Source organism: Scleropages formosus, chromosome 15, assembly GCF_900964775.1.
Source record: "Scleropages formosus chromosome 15, fSclFor1.1, whole genome shotgun sequence".
Taxonomy (NCBI): domain Eukaryota; kingdom Metazoa; phylum Chordata; class Actinopteri; order Osteoglossiformes; family Osteoglossidae; genus Scleropages; species Scleropages formosus.
Window position 1 is genome coordinate 6312088 of NC_041820.1, and position 14550 is coordinate 6326637.

General features: G+C 48.2%; 2 protein-coding genes across 9 annotated transcripts in view; one reads left to right on the plus strand and one right to left on the minus strand.

Annotated features, from left to right (window-relative positions):
* kidins220a (kinase D-interacting substrate 220a) overlaps positions 1-9723 on the plus strand; it is a 44155-nt gene extending 34432 nt beyond the window's left edge. For 3 of the 7 annotated variants that reach the window (XM_018732342.2, XM_018732358.2, XM_018732375.2), the window contains 6 exons: positions 794-910; positions 1407-1463; positions 5183-5320; positions 5692-5790; positions 6561-6761; positions 7806-9723. In XM_018732342.2, the coding sequence (XP_018587858.1) occupies positions 794-910; positions 1407-1463; positions 5183-5320; positions 5692-5790; positions 6561-6761; positions 7806-8936 (1743 nt within the window). In that variant the 3' untranslated portion in view covers positions 8937-9723. Of the gene's footprint in view, positions 1-793; positions 911-1406; positions 1464-5182; positions 5321-5691; positions 5791-6560; positions 6762-7020; positions 7050-7805 lie in introns of all 7 variants that reach the window. The other 4 variants (XM_029258347.1, XM_029258344.1, XM_029258345.1 and 1 more) reach the window with 3 other exon arrangements.
* A 2344-nt stretch (positions 9724-12067) lies between these two features.
* On the minus strand, positions 12068-14061 carry id2a (inhibitor of DNA binding 2a). Of its 2 annotated transcripts, none has more exons than XM_018730219.2 (3): positions 13624-14061; positions 13246-13306; positions 12068-12702 (listed from the first exon to the last, which is right to left on the minus strand). In XM_018730219.2, the coding sequence occupies exons 1-2, from the start codon at positions 13975-13977 to the stop codon at positions 13250-13252; spliced, it is 411 nt and encodes a 136-aa protein (XP_018585735.1). In that variant the 5' UTR covers positions 13978-14061; the 3' UTR covers positions 12068-12702; positions 13246-13249. The 2 variants fall into 2 exon arrangements, with proteins under 2 accessions (XP_018585735.1, XP_018585757.1); XM_018730241.2 differs by having other exon boundaries at positions 12068-13118.
* Positions 14062-14550: the final 489 nt, after the last annotated feature.

Consider the following 14550-nt stretch of genomic DNA (forward strand, 5'->3'; position numbering starts at 1 on the left):
AGCCGTCGCCCTGCAGCCCCACTGCCCTCTCTCCTACTCGCCCTTATCTTTAGTGCTCCTGTTTCCAAAGAGCAGATGATTTATACTTTTCTTAATTAGTATAATGTGTCCTTGGCCTTATAGAACTTACTTCACAGAAACGACAAAAAAGTAAAAGTAAAAAAAAAAAAAAAAAAAAAAAAACACCGGAGGTGTAAAGACAAAATATCGTTTTGCATTCTGGTATAAATTCATATGCCCCTGGCCTTATGTAAATTCATACATTAATAGGGAATGGGTAAATATGAGAGCAGTTAAAATACTTTATTTTAGCAGCAGGCATATAATATACTTGGGAGCAGCAGGTAGCACAGTGGACTCAGAGGACACAGGTTCGAATCCCATCTCCTGCTGTAGTACCCTTGAGCAAGGTCCTGCATTGCTGCAGTAAAAATGACCCAGCTGGATACATAGGTTAATAATTATAAGTTGCTCTAGGGAAAAATATCAGCTGAATGAATAAACGCACACATTAAACAGTTTCATCTGCAGTCAGCATAACAGCGGTGGTCTGTAGGGTCCATCAGCCGGGTGCTTGGTTAGTTACAGCATACGTCTAACTTCTTACTTTGTACATGCGAACACTGTTTAAAGCAGTGCGTTCTGCTCAGTACCGCAATTTGGTGTTTGCGGTTGCATTGCATCGCGCTGAAATGTCCCACTTCACTCTCTTATTTATATATGTGAAATGTAATGCTGTGTCAGTTTGTGTCTGAGTGTCATTTAATCTCCTTTTCCCCGGATTCCCTTATAGCCATATTTTCCCCACCATGTGTATCACCTGCCAAGGCAGTTTGCTGGCAGTTCCCATCATGCCTTCCCACGCCCATCCATTAAACCTGGGTTTCCCAGGGATCCCAGCAATGGACTTGTAAGTACAGGACGGTCTAACGCAAGTGCTTCCGTTCCACCGTCAGCAGCAGCACGCCATGCATATCTGCACATTTTGTGTTATGAAATGTATATGTGAATATGTATATTACTGTTTTGCACAAAATCAAATTTTCGAATATACTGATATTTCCTTACACTCTGATCTCAGTATGATTTCAGTGACTTGCAGCACAATAGTTTCTCATTTTTAAAACGGTCCGAAGGACTGCTTTGGAGTGAGTAGATCATATTCACTTGAATACACCTGACCAGACTGAAAAAACCCTCCAAGTGTCTGTCGCGATTTTATATTCTAACAGCCTGTGGGCACAAGCAGGTAACAAAAGTATTTGCTTTTACGTCTATTTTCAAAATACCATCGCTTCCCGTCGTCTTCCATAACTTTCCTTGTATTACCTGCTGTCCTCTCCCACATGGCTTTGATTGGCTCCGCCCTGTCCTATTAAGTCCTGCCCCCTTGTCTTTACCACCAGGACGTTATTGAGGAGGATGCCAGGGAGGGCCTCTCGTCCCCTGCTGCGCCCTCCGTGGTAACCCAGTAGAGCCAGCATGCCGTGTGGTGCACAGCGACGCTTGGTGTGACAGTCCCCCTGAGTGTGTTCAGAGACACACACACACACACATACCTAACATACCTAACCCTACTGGTCAAGAGACTGTGGAAAGAGGCATCCATATAGTGAGGTGGCACTGACGGCGGCAGATCATCTGACCGGTTTTGTGCCACCCACTTCGCCGGCACTGATGGCTTAAGGTGGAGCTAATTTAGCATCAACGGAGTGTAGCGTTTCCTTGACCGGCACACATCCCCTTTGACCGACTCGGCATGCAGACGCGCGGGAATCGCACTAATCCGAACGGACCTCTTTTTCATTTAAATCTGACCAAAAGGGGCAAATTGACATTTTCTGTGACAATGAATGAATTGATGTCTCATGTACAAGGTAATGAGTCATTTCCCCAGTTGAAATGACAAATCGACTCCAGTCGTTTCCTGCGCGCTGCCTACGGGCGTGTCTCACCACGCGGTCACTGATCTTCCTCCCTTGTGCTCTTGTCCCTGTGGATCGCTGCACGCCAGCTGTGGCTTGCGCTCACGAGGACGCGCGGCGTGCTTGGCGGTGGCGGTGGCTGCGGACGTGTGCCGGTGCAGGCGCACGCGGCAGACACTCGCCGCCCACCCCTACCGGATCGGCACGGGGGAGCCTTGCCAGCACCGTCCTCTCGGATCACAGCCGGTTTTCCTTGTTCGTCTGTCGCATTGAGAACATTTTCTGCCTTGCCTGTCTATCATAGCCCCAGCTGTAGCGTTGGCATTCGCCAGCATCGCCGCACCTGTTAACTCCAACGCCACTATCATCAGTGCAGTTTGGCGCTTCCGGACGCGTTGTGCCTCTCGGTTTGCAGCGATGTCAAGATGCTTTTACCATTTATCTGCACGGCTGGACTCTCCGTTTCTTTCCGTGTCAAATGACGCTGCGTGTGGTCCACCGCACCGAGTCCCAGAGAGCCTTGCTCGGTCACACGTGGGTCCCAGTGAAACACCTGGTTGCCAGGAAGCCCAAGCTCCATCCGTTGTCCTTTGCGTTCTGAGGGGGCGTGGCCAATGGCCTGTAAACCGGGTCGGGGATCCGGTGTCTCGGGATCGAGGATCTGGCTCATTACGGTATAAAAAGACTCTTCCTTCTGAAGGCTCTTCCGCTCCCTGTCCCGTCTGCCTGCTCGCGCACAGTAATTACTGCCTTATCACAGGATAATTATTTTTGCACCCCCCCATCCCAAATTTCTGTGTGATGTAACAGTAATTGTAGTCTTTCTCATCTATTTTTCAATGTCAGGGACGCCTGTTCCTTTTTATCTTAGCCCTGATGATTGCACTGTCAGAAAAGGGTCTCTATATTAAGCTGACAAGACCAAGTTGTATTCAAATTATTTTGCTCCACTCCTAAAAAAACAGTAACCTGTTTCACTTGCTCAAAGGTAAATAGCAGTAACTTTTTAGTATCTGTGCAACTACTACTTTTGGTGGTGGCAAACGTGTCTTCTTTCGGTGTTTGTAAGTCATACACATGTTAGAAGACTCTGATTCCTCTGTCTGATCTGGGATGTTGGTACTTTTTCTGCTCGCCCTTATGCCGCTGTGTTTCAGACCTGCTGTTTTCCTTCCCTGTTTTTCTGTGTTTTCTTTTCTTTTCCCAAACAATTCAAGCTCAGTTCTCTGTCTCAGACCAAACAGAACCCTGAACTGAAAATGTCACTCAAACTCTCGAGACAAAAGACCAAGGTGTTCAATGCAAGTTCGCTCCCCAGTGCAGTCGTCTATCCATCCGTTATCAATAACCATTTGCCCAGTAGAGGGTCACGGTGGTCCGGAGCCTATCCTGGAAACGTAGGGCGTGAGGCAGGGTACACCCTGGATGGGCTGTCCATTGCAGAGCAATCACGCACACACACACAAAGACATGCAGCACGGACAATCCACCTGTAGCATCTCTTTGGATACCAATACGAACATGGGGAAGAACATGTAATCGCAGATTGAACTCGGTTCAGCCCTACGTCCGAACCCACAGCCCAGGAGCTGTGCGACACCGGTCAGCCTACTTTTTTTTTTTAATCTTATTTTAGCCTGCTTATTTTAGGTGTAGATTGAAAAGAAGAATACATTTTTGTTGGTACCTGGGTTTACCGTCAACCTTTGGTTGCTTTTCAGGCTAAGGCTCTCTGGTATGGGGACAAAAAAAACAACAGTTTTCTTTGGGTTTAAGAGGAATGGATGATCTTGATCATGTCAAAGTAGCACCTGTATACCCTGTGAGACATTTAAATGTCAGGGAATGTGAAGGAGTGGGAGTAAAACCTGCCTGCCCTGTTTACCATGTTGAATTTGTACACTAAGCTCTTCTTTTGTCTCAACTCGCAGGTTTGAGCGGTCTCACGGTGTTGCCGGCCTTCAGCCGTATTGCAAAACGGAGCATCTGGTTTTTCCCCCACATCTATCCGAGAATCAATTAAACGCAACGTCGCCGCGCCGGAACGTTTTAATAACCCATTTCGCGAAGCAGTGTTTTGAGCGCGACTTTAAATGTTTGCGCTGTAGTTTCATATTAACCCCAAGCCATTTGTATATGAAATATGAATCGTTTCAGCTGTCACCGTTTAATGGAAAATGAAAAGGGTAATTATCTTCTCCGGAGCTTTGAAGCCGACGTGCCGGGCTGCTCCAGGCACAGCTAATTAAGTCGATATTTGGGAGGGCCTGCAGTGGGCCAGCCCTTGGCTGGGACACGCCAATGTCACGCCTGGCCCGTCGTTCCTCTGCGCTTGGGTTCCGAGGCACAGGAAGGAAGTTGCTAACAAGCTGCTGGTGGGATCTCACCAGGGGCTCCTAAACCTCATTGCTCCCACCACTGCAGCACTGTCCCTCCAGCTGCTGTCGTTTCTGAGAAAGCGTCCCTGGTTTTTAATGAAGCCCCCTCCCCCCCCAGACACAACCCCAGACACATTTTACGTGGTCACGTGGCGGACGTTTTAATTTCCCTAAAACACTTATCTAACGGATTTTTTTTTTTTTTTTTTTTGCGATCTTCCCGATTTTCAAACTTATCGAGGTCACCGTTGCTAAATGGAGCATGAAAAAAACAGCGAGCTAGAAACCCTCCTGTGAATGTGCACGTTCACTCCCGCCATCAAGATAAGGATTCCTGTCGTGTTGCTTAAGAATGGAGAAGCGTGGCTGTTATTGAGAGATAAGTCCTGAGAAGTGCAGCAGGGTGACTTTACATTTCGGGAATGGGGAAGGAGGCGGACTCTAAGGTTAGGGGTCGGACTACTGCCTGCCATCACCGTGGGCTCACCTTGACCAGATCGTGTATGGGGTGTGCAGCGTCTGATCTGACCAAGTCCTCAAGTTATGGGACCCATGTAGTCTTTATACACTGATGAATGTTGAGATAGAGGTGATGTGTCTTGTTGTTCAGCACTAACTGTACTATGGTGTGCCTTGGCTTTGTTTGACTGCACTAATGGCAAACAGCTTCAGGCAAAAGAGGAGCAGTTCTCAGGCCAAAGGGAAGCTTTTCTCATTCAAACAAACCTAAAAGATGGAGATCAAATCCCTTTTCCACAGACATCTTCTCTGAGACGTCTAGAAGAGCTACTCCATGTGCCATGCTGCTAGAGAGGTCGAGGGTCGGTTGCTAACGGGTTTGCTCTGGTTCTGATTCTGGGCTTTGGCGCCTTCGAACAGGGCTTTGCCGTGGCTGCATCCACCAACTCTGCCGTCCTGCTCAGCTCCCTGGACACGGAAGGTGTGTGTGAGCAGCTCAAGCAGATTGACGGCGTGGACCCGAGCTTGCTGGCCCGGTACTCCGCTACCATCAAGAAGGTGGGAGCTCATCCCGTTGACCCACTGGGACACGCGACTTGTGCAGTACACTCTTTGCACACAAACAATGAGAAAGCAAATCTTTGATGTAGCTAAATGCCGACCTGTGTGGGCTGAAGGAGTTCTCTTCCCTCGTCTGTCCGGCGGAAAGGCTGAGAGTTTTTTGTTTACCATGTGGAGTTGATTCTTTTTTTAAAACACAGTTTGTTTCTGACCCTTGACTCTGTTTACCTACTAAGTACATTGATAATGGCACCATTTGCTACCATCCTACGGCAAAGGCCCTGGAGGAGGGTATAGCTGTTGCTGAAATCTATACAACTACACTTGTAAGGACCCTCCCGTGTCCTGACCACCATTCTGTGTCCCAGGCCAATGCGAACGGCAGAGTGCTCTCCCAGTGCAACCTCGATGAGCTCAAGAAGGAGATGAACATGAATTTTGGCGACTGGCACCTCTTTAAGTCAATGGTAAGCTGTCTCTTCCCAATTTGTCTTATTTGTCCCGAGAAGCCTAGAATAGATGTAGCCTGTTTCTTTGTGCCTAGAGGAGATGCACGCTAGTTTCTGTTTGGGTTTTATTACTCCAAGTATTCTGCAGCGCATCATGAAGCGTGTTTGCGTTCGTGTGCCTTTTCCTGATATTTCATCTTTTTTTTTTTTTTTTCGTAATCCGTGTCTTTGGAGAGCGCAGGCTGTTCGAGGTCGAAATCAGTAACACATGTAGCTGTGTTGATCAGATTTCCATTTGAGCTTATACAAACGAATGTTGTGTTGCCAAACGCAGTCGGCCATCTGGTCCAAAATGGCTGGTGTTGGGATGAAGGAAAGTTATTGTCTGAACAAGCACAGTCGAGGGTCTCAACAGCCCGGCTTCTTGCTGCCAATGGCAGGAAATGCAACGGGTTTGAAAACAAGTCAAACTGTCATGACCTCTTTGACCTTTTTTAAATTCTGACTCAGTGCTGCGCATTTCATTGGGATACTAACGTCACCGTCAAGGTTCGTGTAGAATGTATTTTGTTATAAACTTTTCACGGATGATTTCTGATTGTAACAAACTAACATGCGTTTAGGACATATTCCACTAAATTATTTTCATGCTTTTTTCTTCAGTACGAACCGGACTTCACGCAGCTTTCAAATTCCCAGGTCTCGTTTTCCTGAAGTGACAAATTATTTACCCTGCGAATTATTATCCTCTTTTGGTTTTATAAAGAGCCTTCTCCTCCTTCATAAAGGTGATGGAGCTACGCAGTTTGGAGAACCAGATGCTGTGTGAAACCCAGCAAGGGGCTAGAGAGCAGAGCAGCCAGGCAGCGGGGGCTGATGCCTTTGCTGAGCCTGAGCCCCCCCTCAGGTACAAGCTGGACTTGAGCTTCGAGGAGCTGAACAACGTGGGCCTGGATGAGACACAGAGACAAAGCAACCCAAATTGGACGGTGCGTCCCCATCTCCCACACCAAGCATCCGGATCCCAGGAGCACCACTTTCCCTTAGTCTTTTAAGCAAATCCTGCTAATTATCAAAAATTCTCTTACATACCAGAGTGACAACAACCATTTCTAATACTTAATAGTACACATTTATTGTTGTTATTGTTAATTTAACCGCCTCTTCTCAAAAAGCAACCTACAATGTTAGGATTGTACACTGAGCTGCTTACATTTACCCGTTACCCTGATTTACCCATTTATACAGCAGGGTAATTTTTACTGGAGCAATTCAGGGTAAGTACCTTGATCATCAAGTGTACTGCAGCATCCTTTGATTGCAAGGCAATGGCTCTAACCACTGCGCTGCTCTTTTGTACAGCACCATCACAGCTGTGTCTGTTTGCTCATATGACTCTGTAGGTAACACGGTAGAAGAGCGTTTTTTTTCCTTTTTTGTGATGGCACTCACACACACAAACACACACACACACACGAGCTACGGAGGTTTCTCTGGAGCGTCTGCCACCTTGCCAACAAAGTACCTCGTTCTGCTTCGTGCTGGCCTCAGCCGGGCAGATTTAGCGCGTGGTTTGGGGCGAGAAACGGAACGCAGAGATGTTGAACCCGCTCCCCCCATCCCCGGCAAAGGCAGTTAATGGAGCTCCCTGTGAAGGCTGGTCTGACACCCACACACCGGGACCATCCTGCCCACACAGGGCGGCAGCTGCCTAGGGGGTGGGGGGGTGTGTCAGCATGCTTCACAGGCCAAACAGGGGTGTTATTTCTGTCTGTGCTCTCACCCAGTAGGGCCTCAGCACGCGTGCACTCTCACACACACACACACTGCAGTATTAATGCTGAAACTGAGCTTCTCTTTGACCGTTTGTGTAATAATCCGAGCTCTCAGCACTCACTTGTAGACTCTGCTGGACCTCAGAGGATCGGCGAGCCCTTTGCAGGAATGCATGGGGCGAGCATGTCTTTCGGCACGGGCCTTTTGTCAGTGGCTGCTAATGATGTGTCGCACACATTAATCTTGTACCCCGCCAGGCCACTGCACACAGGACCCCCAGCATGTCCAGCCTCAACTCCCAGGAGTCAGCCAACGACATCTGCAAACTGACAGACAAGCAGCAGGCCGAGTACCGCGACGCCTACAGGGAGTACATCGCGCAGATGGCCCAGCTGGAGGGGTCGGCCGGTGGCGGCGGTGGCGGCGGTGTGGGGGGGGACAAAACCGGGCCGTTGGTCTCAGAGGACAAAGGCAAGGAGGCGGGGCAGGAGGACGGTAAGCCCGCTACCAGGAGAGGCGGAAAGGTCGACGATGCAGCGGACCTCGGCTTCGCAGCCGACGCCCCACCGCTTGATCCCATCACAGAGGAAGAGAGGCGGTCCAATCGGAGTGGCTCCAGGCCCCCGCTGGGCCACAGGCTGTCTGCTGAGAGGGGGGGCCTCTTCCCTCCAGCAGAGCTCAAGCTGAAGGGGACTGGCCTGCGGTACCAGAAGCTGAACAGCGATGAGGATGAGTCGAGCACGGAGGATTTGGACAGCACCCCGCTCCTCCGTGGCGAGAAGAAGCCCCGCCCCAAGGGGGCTGAGAGCGTCTGCTTGTCCGACACCACGCTGGACAAGAAGGAGTCGTCCGACTCGGGGGTGCGGTCCAGCGACAGCTCGGCCGAACACTCCCTCCGAGACGAGGAGGTGGGCCTGCCCCAGTCCGAAGGGGGTGATCTGATCGAGCTGGAGCAGGAGAGCCCAGTGAGAATGAGGGCCGCACCCCGCAACCCGAGCGGCCCGCAGGAGCCCCCCGCGGCCCGCATGTCAATCTGCTCCGAGGCTCCTTCCGAGGGCAGCGTCACCGCCGGCAGCCCGGGTGACGGATGGCCTTCCAACAGGGCTTACGGTCTGAACCGCGCACCCAGCGACACAACACTGAATAACAACAACGCTAACACCCAGATGACCAACCGTCGCCTGCTCGCACACAGCCCCGCAAGCGCCCCCATCGCCCCTCGCACGATCATCATCACCCCTGGCTCCAGCACCGACCCCACCACGCGGAACAAGAACCTGCGCGCCGTCCTACTGAAGAAGGGCCTGAGCCCAGGCGACGGCCCGGAGGTGCTAACCTCCTCCACCGACACAACAGCGTTTGGCGAGGAGCGAGAGAGCATCCTGTGAGGGCAGTGCAGTCTGAGAGCAGCCGCTGCCGCACAGCCAGAGCTGGGAGTTGTCTGCAGCGCAACGCAACAGATAAAATCATAAAAAGCTGCACGTACCATGTTATGCTCGAGAGCGAAAACTTCAGATTACGTAACTCCAATAAAACCGTCTAGAAAGTGAATAACACAGGAAACAATCAGCTGTCATTTGTTGTGCAGTTAAATAAGGTACCAGTAGGATGATTACGTCTAGTTTATATAAGACAGTGTTAGAATACACAAGGAAAATGTTTCCGCGGGTTATGTAAGAAAAAACCGAACAACGATTACTCTCTTTAGGTTATGAGATTCTGTGGTGTGTCTCCTGAGCTTGTGAAATAGTGAGCTGCTCAGTGGCCTGTTTCATTTGAAAGGCCTTTTTGTAACCAGAGTGGAGAGAGTGTCTTTTGCATGCTTCCTGACGTGTGTGTCTGTAACTGTCGAGTTTTCAACGTCACGCAGCTCACCTACGCTGGTGGACCTCACTCTGGACGTCCGAAAGGCAAATGCCGAGACCCCTCGCCATGCACCAATAGCAAAGCATCTAATCCTCTTTAGGCCTTCATCCGCTCACACTGTACAAGTAGAAGCCATATGTCCTTTTTTAAATCTCTTGATATTAGCAAGAAATCGGAATATGTTCACGACTTCAGTGTTTTTAAGTAATGCATGTTGCATGAGCTCTGCAGTAACTCCGCCGTAGTTGCTCCACCACACTGTGCCGTGCTGCCACAATTCCTACGGTCTGTTAAATAAAGTTTTCGCTTACTTGTATTGCTGAGAGAATTATTTCCTCGACGAAACTGAATATGAGACATTGAAATTGTTGCAGGTTCTGTTAATTATCTTCGTGAATTGTGTCTGTCGAGAACTTCCTGGTTAATTTTCAGGGGAATTGACAGAGCTTAAATTTAATTAGTGTTGATACCGTGTTCCCACACTGATATGGTGCAACACTTATTTCATACTAGACAACTTTGTTGCTTTCTCCGGAATTAAATGCAGGACTTTGGTTTTTTTTGGCCAGACAGCCCTTGAAGTTTCTGTCAGTCGATAACCTTTACATTTTCGTGGAGGGACCCATTCAGATGCTGAGCAAACTTACCACAGGCCCTACATCTCTCCCTAACATTTTCAAAGGCTACACAGATATGCATGCTGTTTTGTTATAAATATACTCTTTTTTCATACCCTGGAAATGATTTTGCAATCCACTTTGTTAGAGTTATGACATCTTTGCTTCGACATGCTGTTGAGACAGTATTTATTCATAACATACAACTGTTTATTTAACGTGCTGAGGGCATGGGGATACACGGTCTCTTGTGAAATAATTGCAGCGCTGGGCTGTCCTCCCAGTAATGGGGCTCTTGTTTCAGTAGCTCAGGTTGAGCAGCCGGCAGATGGAGCGCTCACTATGCAAACCCATCACAATCCACCTAAAGAGGAACTGAAATTCTACACAGCCCTGGTGCACACTTACCAAGCACCAAAAAACTTGGTGCAGAAGTTATCTGCTATTTTAGCTTAGAATTAAATTAGTTATCTACTACAGTAGCTTAGAATTAAAGTAACTCCTCTAGAGCATGAGCCATGTAAAAAATCAGCACGCTCATCAGTAGCGTTGTGCTTCTGTTTATATAGCCGCTTGAATACTCCATCACACACCTTTTGCATTTCTCCAGCTAGAAACACACACACACTTTCTGAACCGCTTGTCCCATACGGGGTCGCGGGGAACCGGAGCCAACCCGGTAACACAGGGCGTAAGGCCGGCGGGGGAGGGGACACACCCAGGACGGGACGCCAGTCCGTCGCAAGGCACCCCAAGTGGGACTCGAACCCCAGAGCAACCGGAGAGCAGGACCCGGTCCAACCCACTGCGCCCCCCCCTTCAGCTAGAAACAAAAACATTTAATTTCATTTACTGCATTTAATTCTGAGAAAAACATTTATTTGGACTTTGGTATTGAAACTATGTACCACTTGTTTTACGTGTGAATATGTGTTTACATGTAAGCAGAAAAACTTCCTAAATAATTGGGTTATAAACGACAATAACGAAGATGTAACGCAGACAGTAGAATTATTGAGTGGCGACAGGGGGCGCACTTCACCCATATTCATTAAACAGGCGAACTCCGGACTTCTTGGATCCTGTTTTACGATAGATTACAGTACAAGGCGGTGGAATCCGTAAAGAGGTCAAACGGAAGGGTGGGGGGGAGAAAAAAAAAAAAAAAAAACGAAGGTTCATGACTCTGGTTTATTATATTGAGTATATTTTCCTGGTGCCGTTAATCGGTGAACTCTTCGAGATCAGTTTCCTTTTCCCTTCACCTGAATCGAACACACGCGGCTTAACTTTATGAATTTGCTAATTATAGAGCTTTGTCCATACATGCAATGATGCAGAAGAAAATTTGACTTATTTATACAGCAGGGTATTTTTTTTTTTTTATTATTCATTTCAGGCCACCTTGACTAAGGCTACTTAGTACAGCAATTGCGGGATTCGAACTAATAACCTGCCGAATACCGTCCCAGCCAGTACACTACCAGGCGCTGCTACATGACGAATGATAACGATAATTACTGCAGTGTTACCAGATGGGTGGTATTCTATCCTCTCCGGGGAGGGCGGCTGGGCACCTGTTTACCCGGGTCATTTCGGACCCCTGGTTTAATCCTCATCTGGAATGCGCTTTCCCTGCACTGCACGACCCGACGCTGTCGCAGAGTAAGAACAGATGTATCCCAAGTCTTTGCTTACGTATCTCGGACTCTCTGTGAACTCGTCACGTAGCGGCGGAGCGCGAACAGAACGCGCACATGTCAGAGAGACGCAAACTTTTGCACTAAATGCGCACCGCTGCCCTGCAGCTTCAGATCGTTTTACATCAAAAGCGGAATCCGTCCGCTTGGCTACAGTGTAGCGCTTCCACCTGATTAAACGAGCCGACGCCGTCCGCGCGCACATGCGGAACAAGGCAAACGCAGGGAAGTTGAGTTAACAGTGAAAACGACCCCATTGCAATAACCCGCGACAAATTTAATATTTACCATTAATTTCTGTCCCCCCGCCCCCCGCCCAAGACAGACATGTTCAAATAAAGTATTTGATTTATTTTTGTATAAAAAGGTACAATTTACAATTACTTTTATAAAAAGTTTCAGCATAATTATGTACAGCATTACATATTGTGCAGAAATTTGCAATCTCTGCATCTATAACAAGTTAAAACTCCCATTGCAAAGTTCATTTCACAAGGTCGTTCAATTAAAAATTTTTTTTTTTCCTCCTTTTTTTATGACGTCCAGTCCTTCATGTGCCAAAAAAGTAACAACTCTGACAAGACAGACTAAACTTTGTACAGTAACTAACCAGCTTGTCTTCTAGTCACTCCACCTTCGCAAAAAAAGCAAAGACTTGTCTTGGGGAAAGGGAGAGGGTCTTCACAATAATCTTCTTTTTTTTTTTCTCTTCTTTTTTTACTCCCACTGTCGGGAATATATCAAGCCTTCCGTTTGAAGAAAGGACAGAAACAAAAGTCTATAGATAAATAACTATAAATTGTCCGAACTCTTAACATATTACATAGATTGTCCGTTTAAAGTCTCTTGATTGAATTACAGAAGAAATCCAGACCGAGAACAAAAATAAGAGGGGGGGAGGGGGGGTGTCAGTTCCCAGGTCCTGGTTTTTTTCCTTTCCTTTTCTGTTTTTTTGTGCCTAAACCAAACACCTGCAAGAGATTGAGAAAGAGAGGCGTGTGTTGAACATGCAAACAGGGCAGAGATCCGGACAGACTGGCGCCACAGAGGAAGCCGCAGTTTGAACATTGAACCAAACGCTGAAACCTCGGCTAAACCGGGAGCAAACCGTGAGCATCTGGGACAGGGTGCACTTTTACTGCACATCTGCTCGTGCAGTTATTAATGAGCAGTCATTCATGCCAGCAGCACTGACATCTCACTTTCTGCAGAACTGCACGAGGCGTCAAGGTTCCGTCATGTCATGTCATTTCATTTTATTTTAATGAAAACGAGCATCACCATGACTTTAACGTACCGCAGTGGTGAGGGCACGTAGTTGAGTAATATAAATTTTCCTTAACATATACCTACATCTCTTTGCCCCTCACCTTACTTGCAGCATCGTCTAGGGTAAATAAATTGCATCCTTTAGAACTGGTACATTACTCCAGTGGTGAGTTCTTACATTGTAACAGTTTACAGTGTATTCACGTGCCGATGAAATAATGTAACACAGCGGTGGAAATTCTTACCAGTTTAGCGGTAGAGCGTCTTGCTGTCATCTGTGCTCCTTTCTGTTGGAAACTCGGCAGACTGGAAACAAACAAAAAGACGTTTTTATGTTAGAATCAGCGTCCGATGCACTGACTAATTCGTGCTACGCTGCTGCCTATTAGGTATGATCGTAGTAAATCACATAGTGAATACGACTGTCAAAAACAATCTCGCGTAGCCGTCTAGATACTCGGGAGAACTTAAGCCCTTTGTTGTGTTATTTTTAACGACCGCTGCGTTTTAAGGCTATAATGTGGTGTTACATTAAGTTTGATCGGCCTCGTTTCGCTGAATACGACACACACTTGACTTCACGAGCGGCGGGGATCCGGACGCAATCGCTCCACCACGTTTACCTGTAGTGAGAGGATGCTGATGTCCGTGTTGAGGGTGGTCAGGGGGGTCCTGCTGGACGTCTTCTGCCCCTGCCGCTGGTGGTGCAGGCTACTGATGGCGGGGTGCGAGTCGAGCGCGAGCTGCAGGTCCAGGATATAGTCGATGACGTGCTGCAGGATTTCCATCTTGCTCACGCTCTTGTCCTGCGGGATGCTGGGCACGAGCTCCTTCAGCTTCGAGTAGCAGTCGTTCATGTTGTAGAGCAGGCTCAGGGGGTCGTCCACGGGCGTCTTGCTCCGGGAGATGCCCAGGCTGTGCTCCGACAGGCTCGCGCTGCTTTTCCTGAAAGACCTCACGGGGCTTATTGCTTTCATGTTTGACAGCGATGTGATCGGGCGCCTTCGCGTTGCGACTTGCTGACTCCTGTACTCGTCCTGCGATCCGTCCGATGGCTGGGTGAAGCGAGCGGACTGAGTCTTCCGAGCTGTCATTGCAGTTTATATACCCCCGCGAGCCGGCTCCGCCTCGCAGATGTTTAGCCGATCGGGATTGGAGGGACGGCACACGTCGATCACCGATGCATTCCTAGCGGATTGGCTAGCAGCAGCTCACGCGCAGGTCACGCCCACATCTTCCGCGTTCTTAACCAGTGAAAGCTCAGGTCGAAACTGGTGGTTACAGCGGGCAAGTGGCTGCGCTCGGTAATTTGGAAAATCGAGCCTTATAACGTACATGCTTTTGATGAAGGGGAATTAATTACTTTGCTAGAGAAGACTGTCAGGGCTAATAACATAATTAGAAACCGCAATGAATAATAAACAAGAGCACATGTTGTTTTTTATGTACTGGAAATTGCCAGCTCTAAGCAGTTATAGGCCTTAAATATCAAAATGGACAATGCAACGAATGGGGTGATGCAGTTATTTTCTGACCAAAAGCAGCTGACA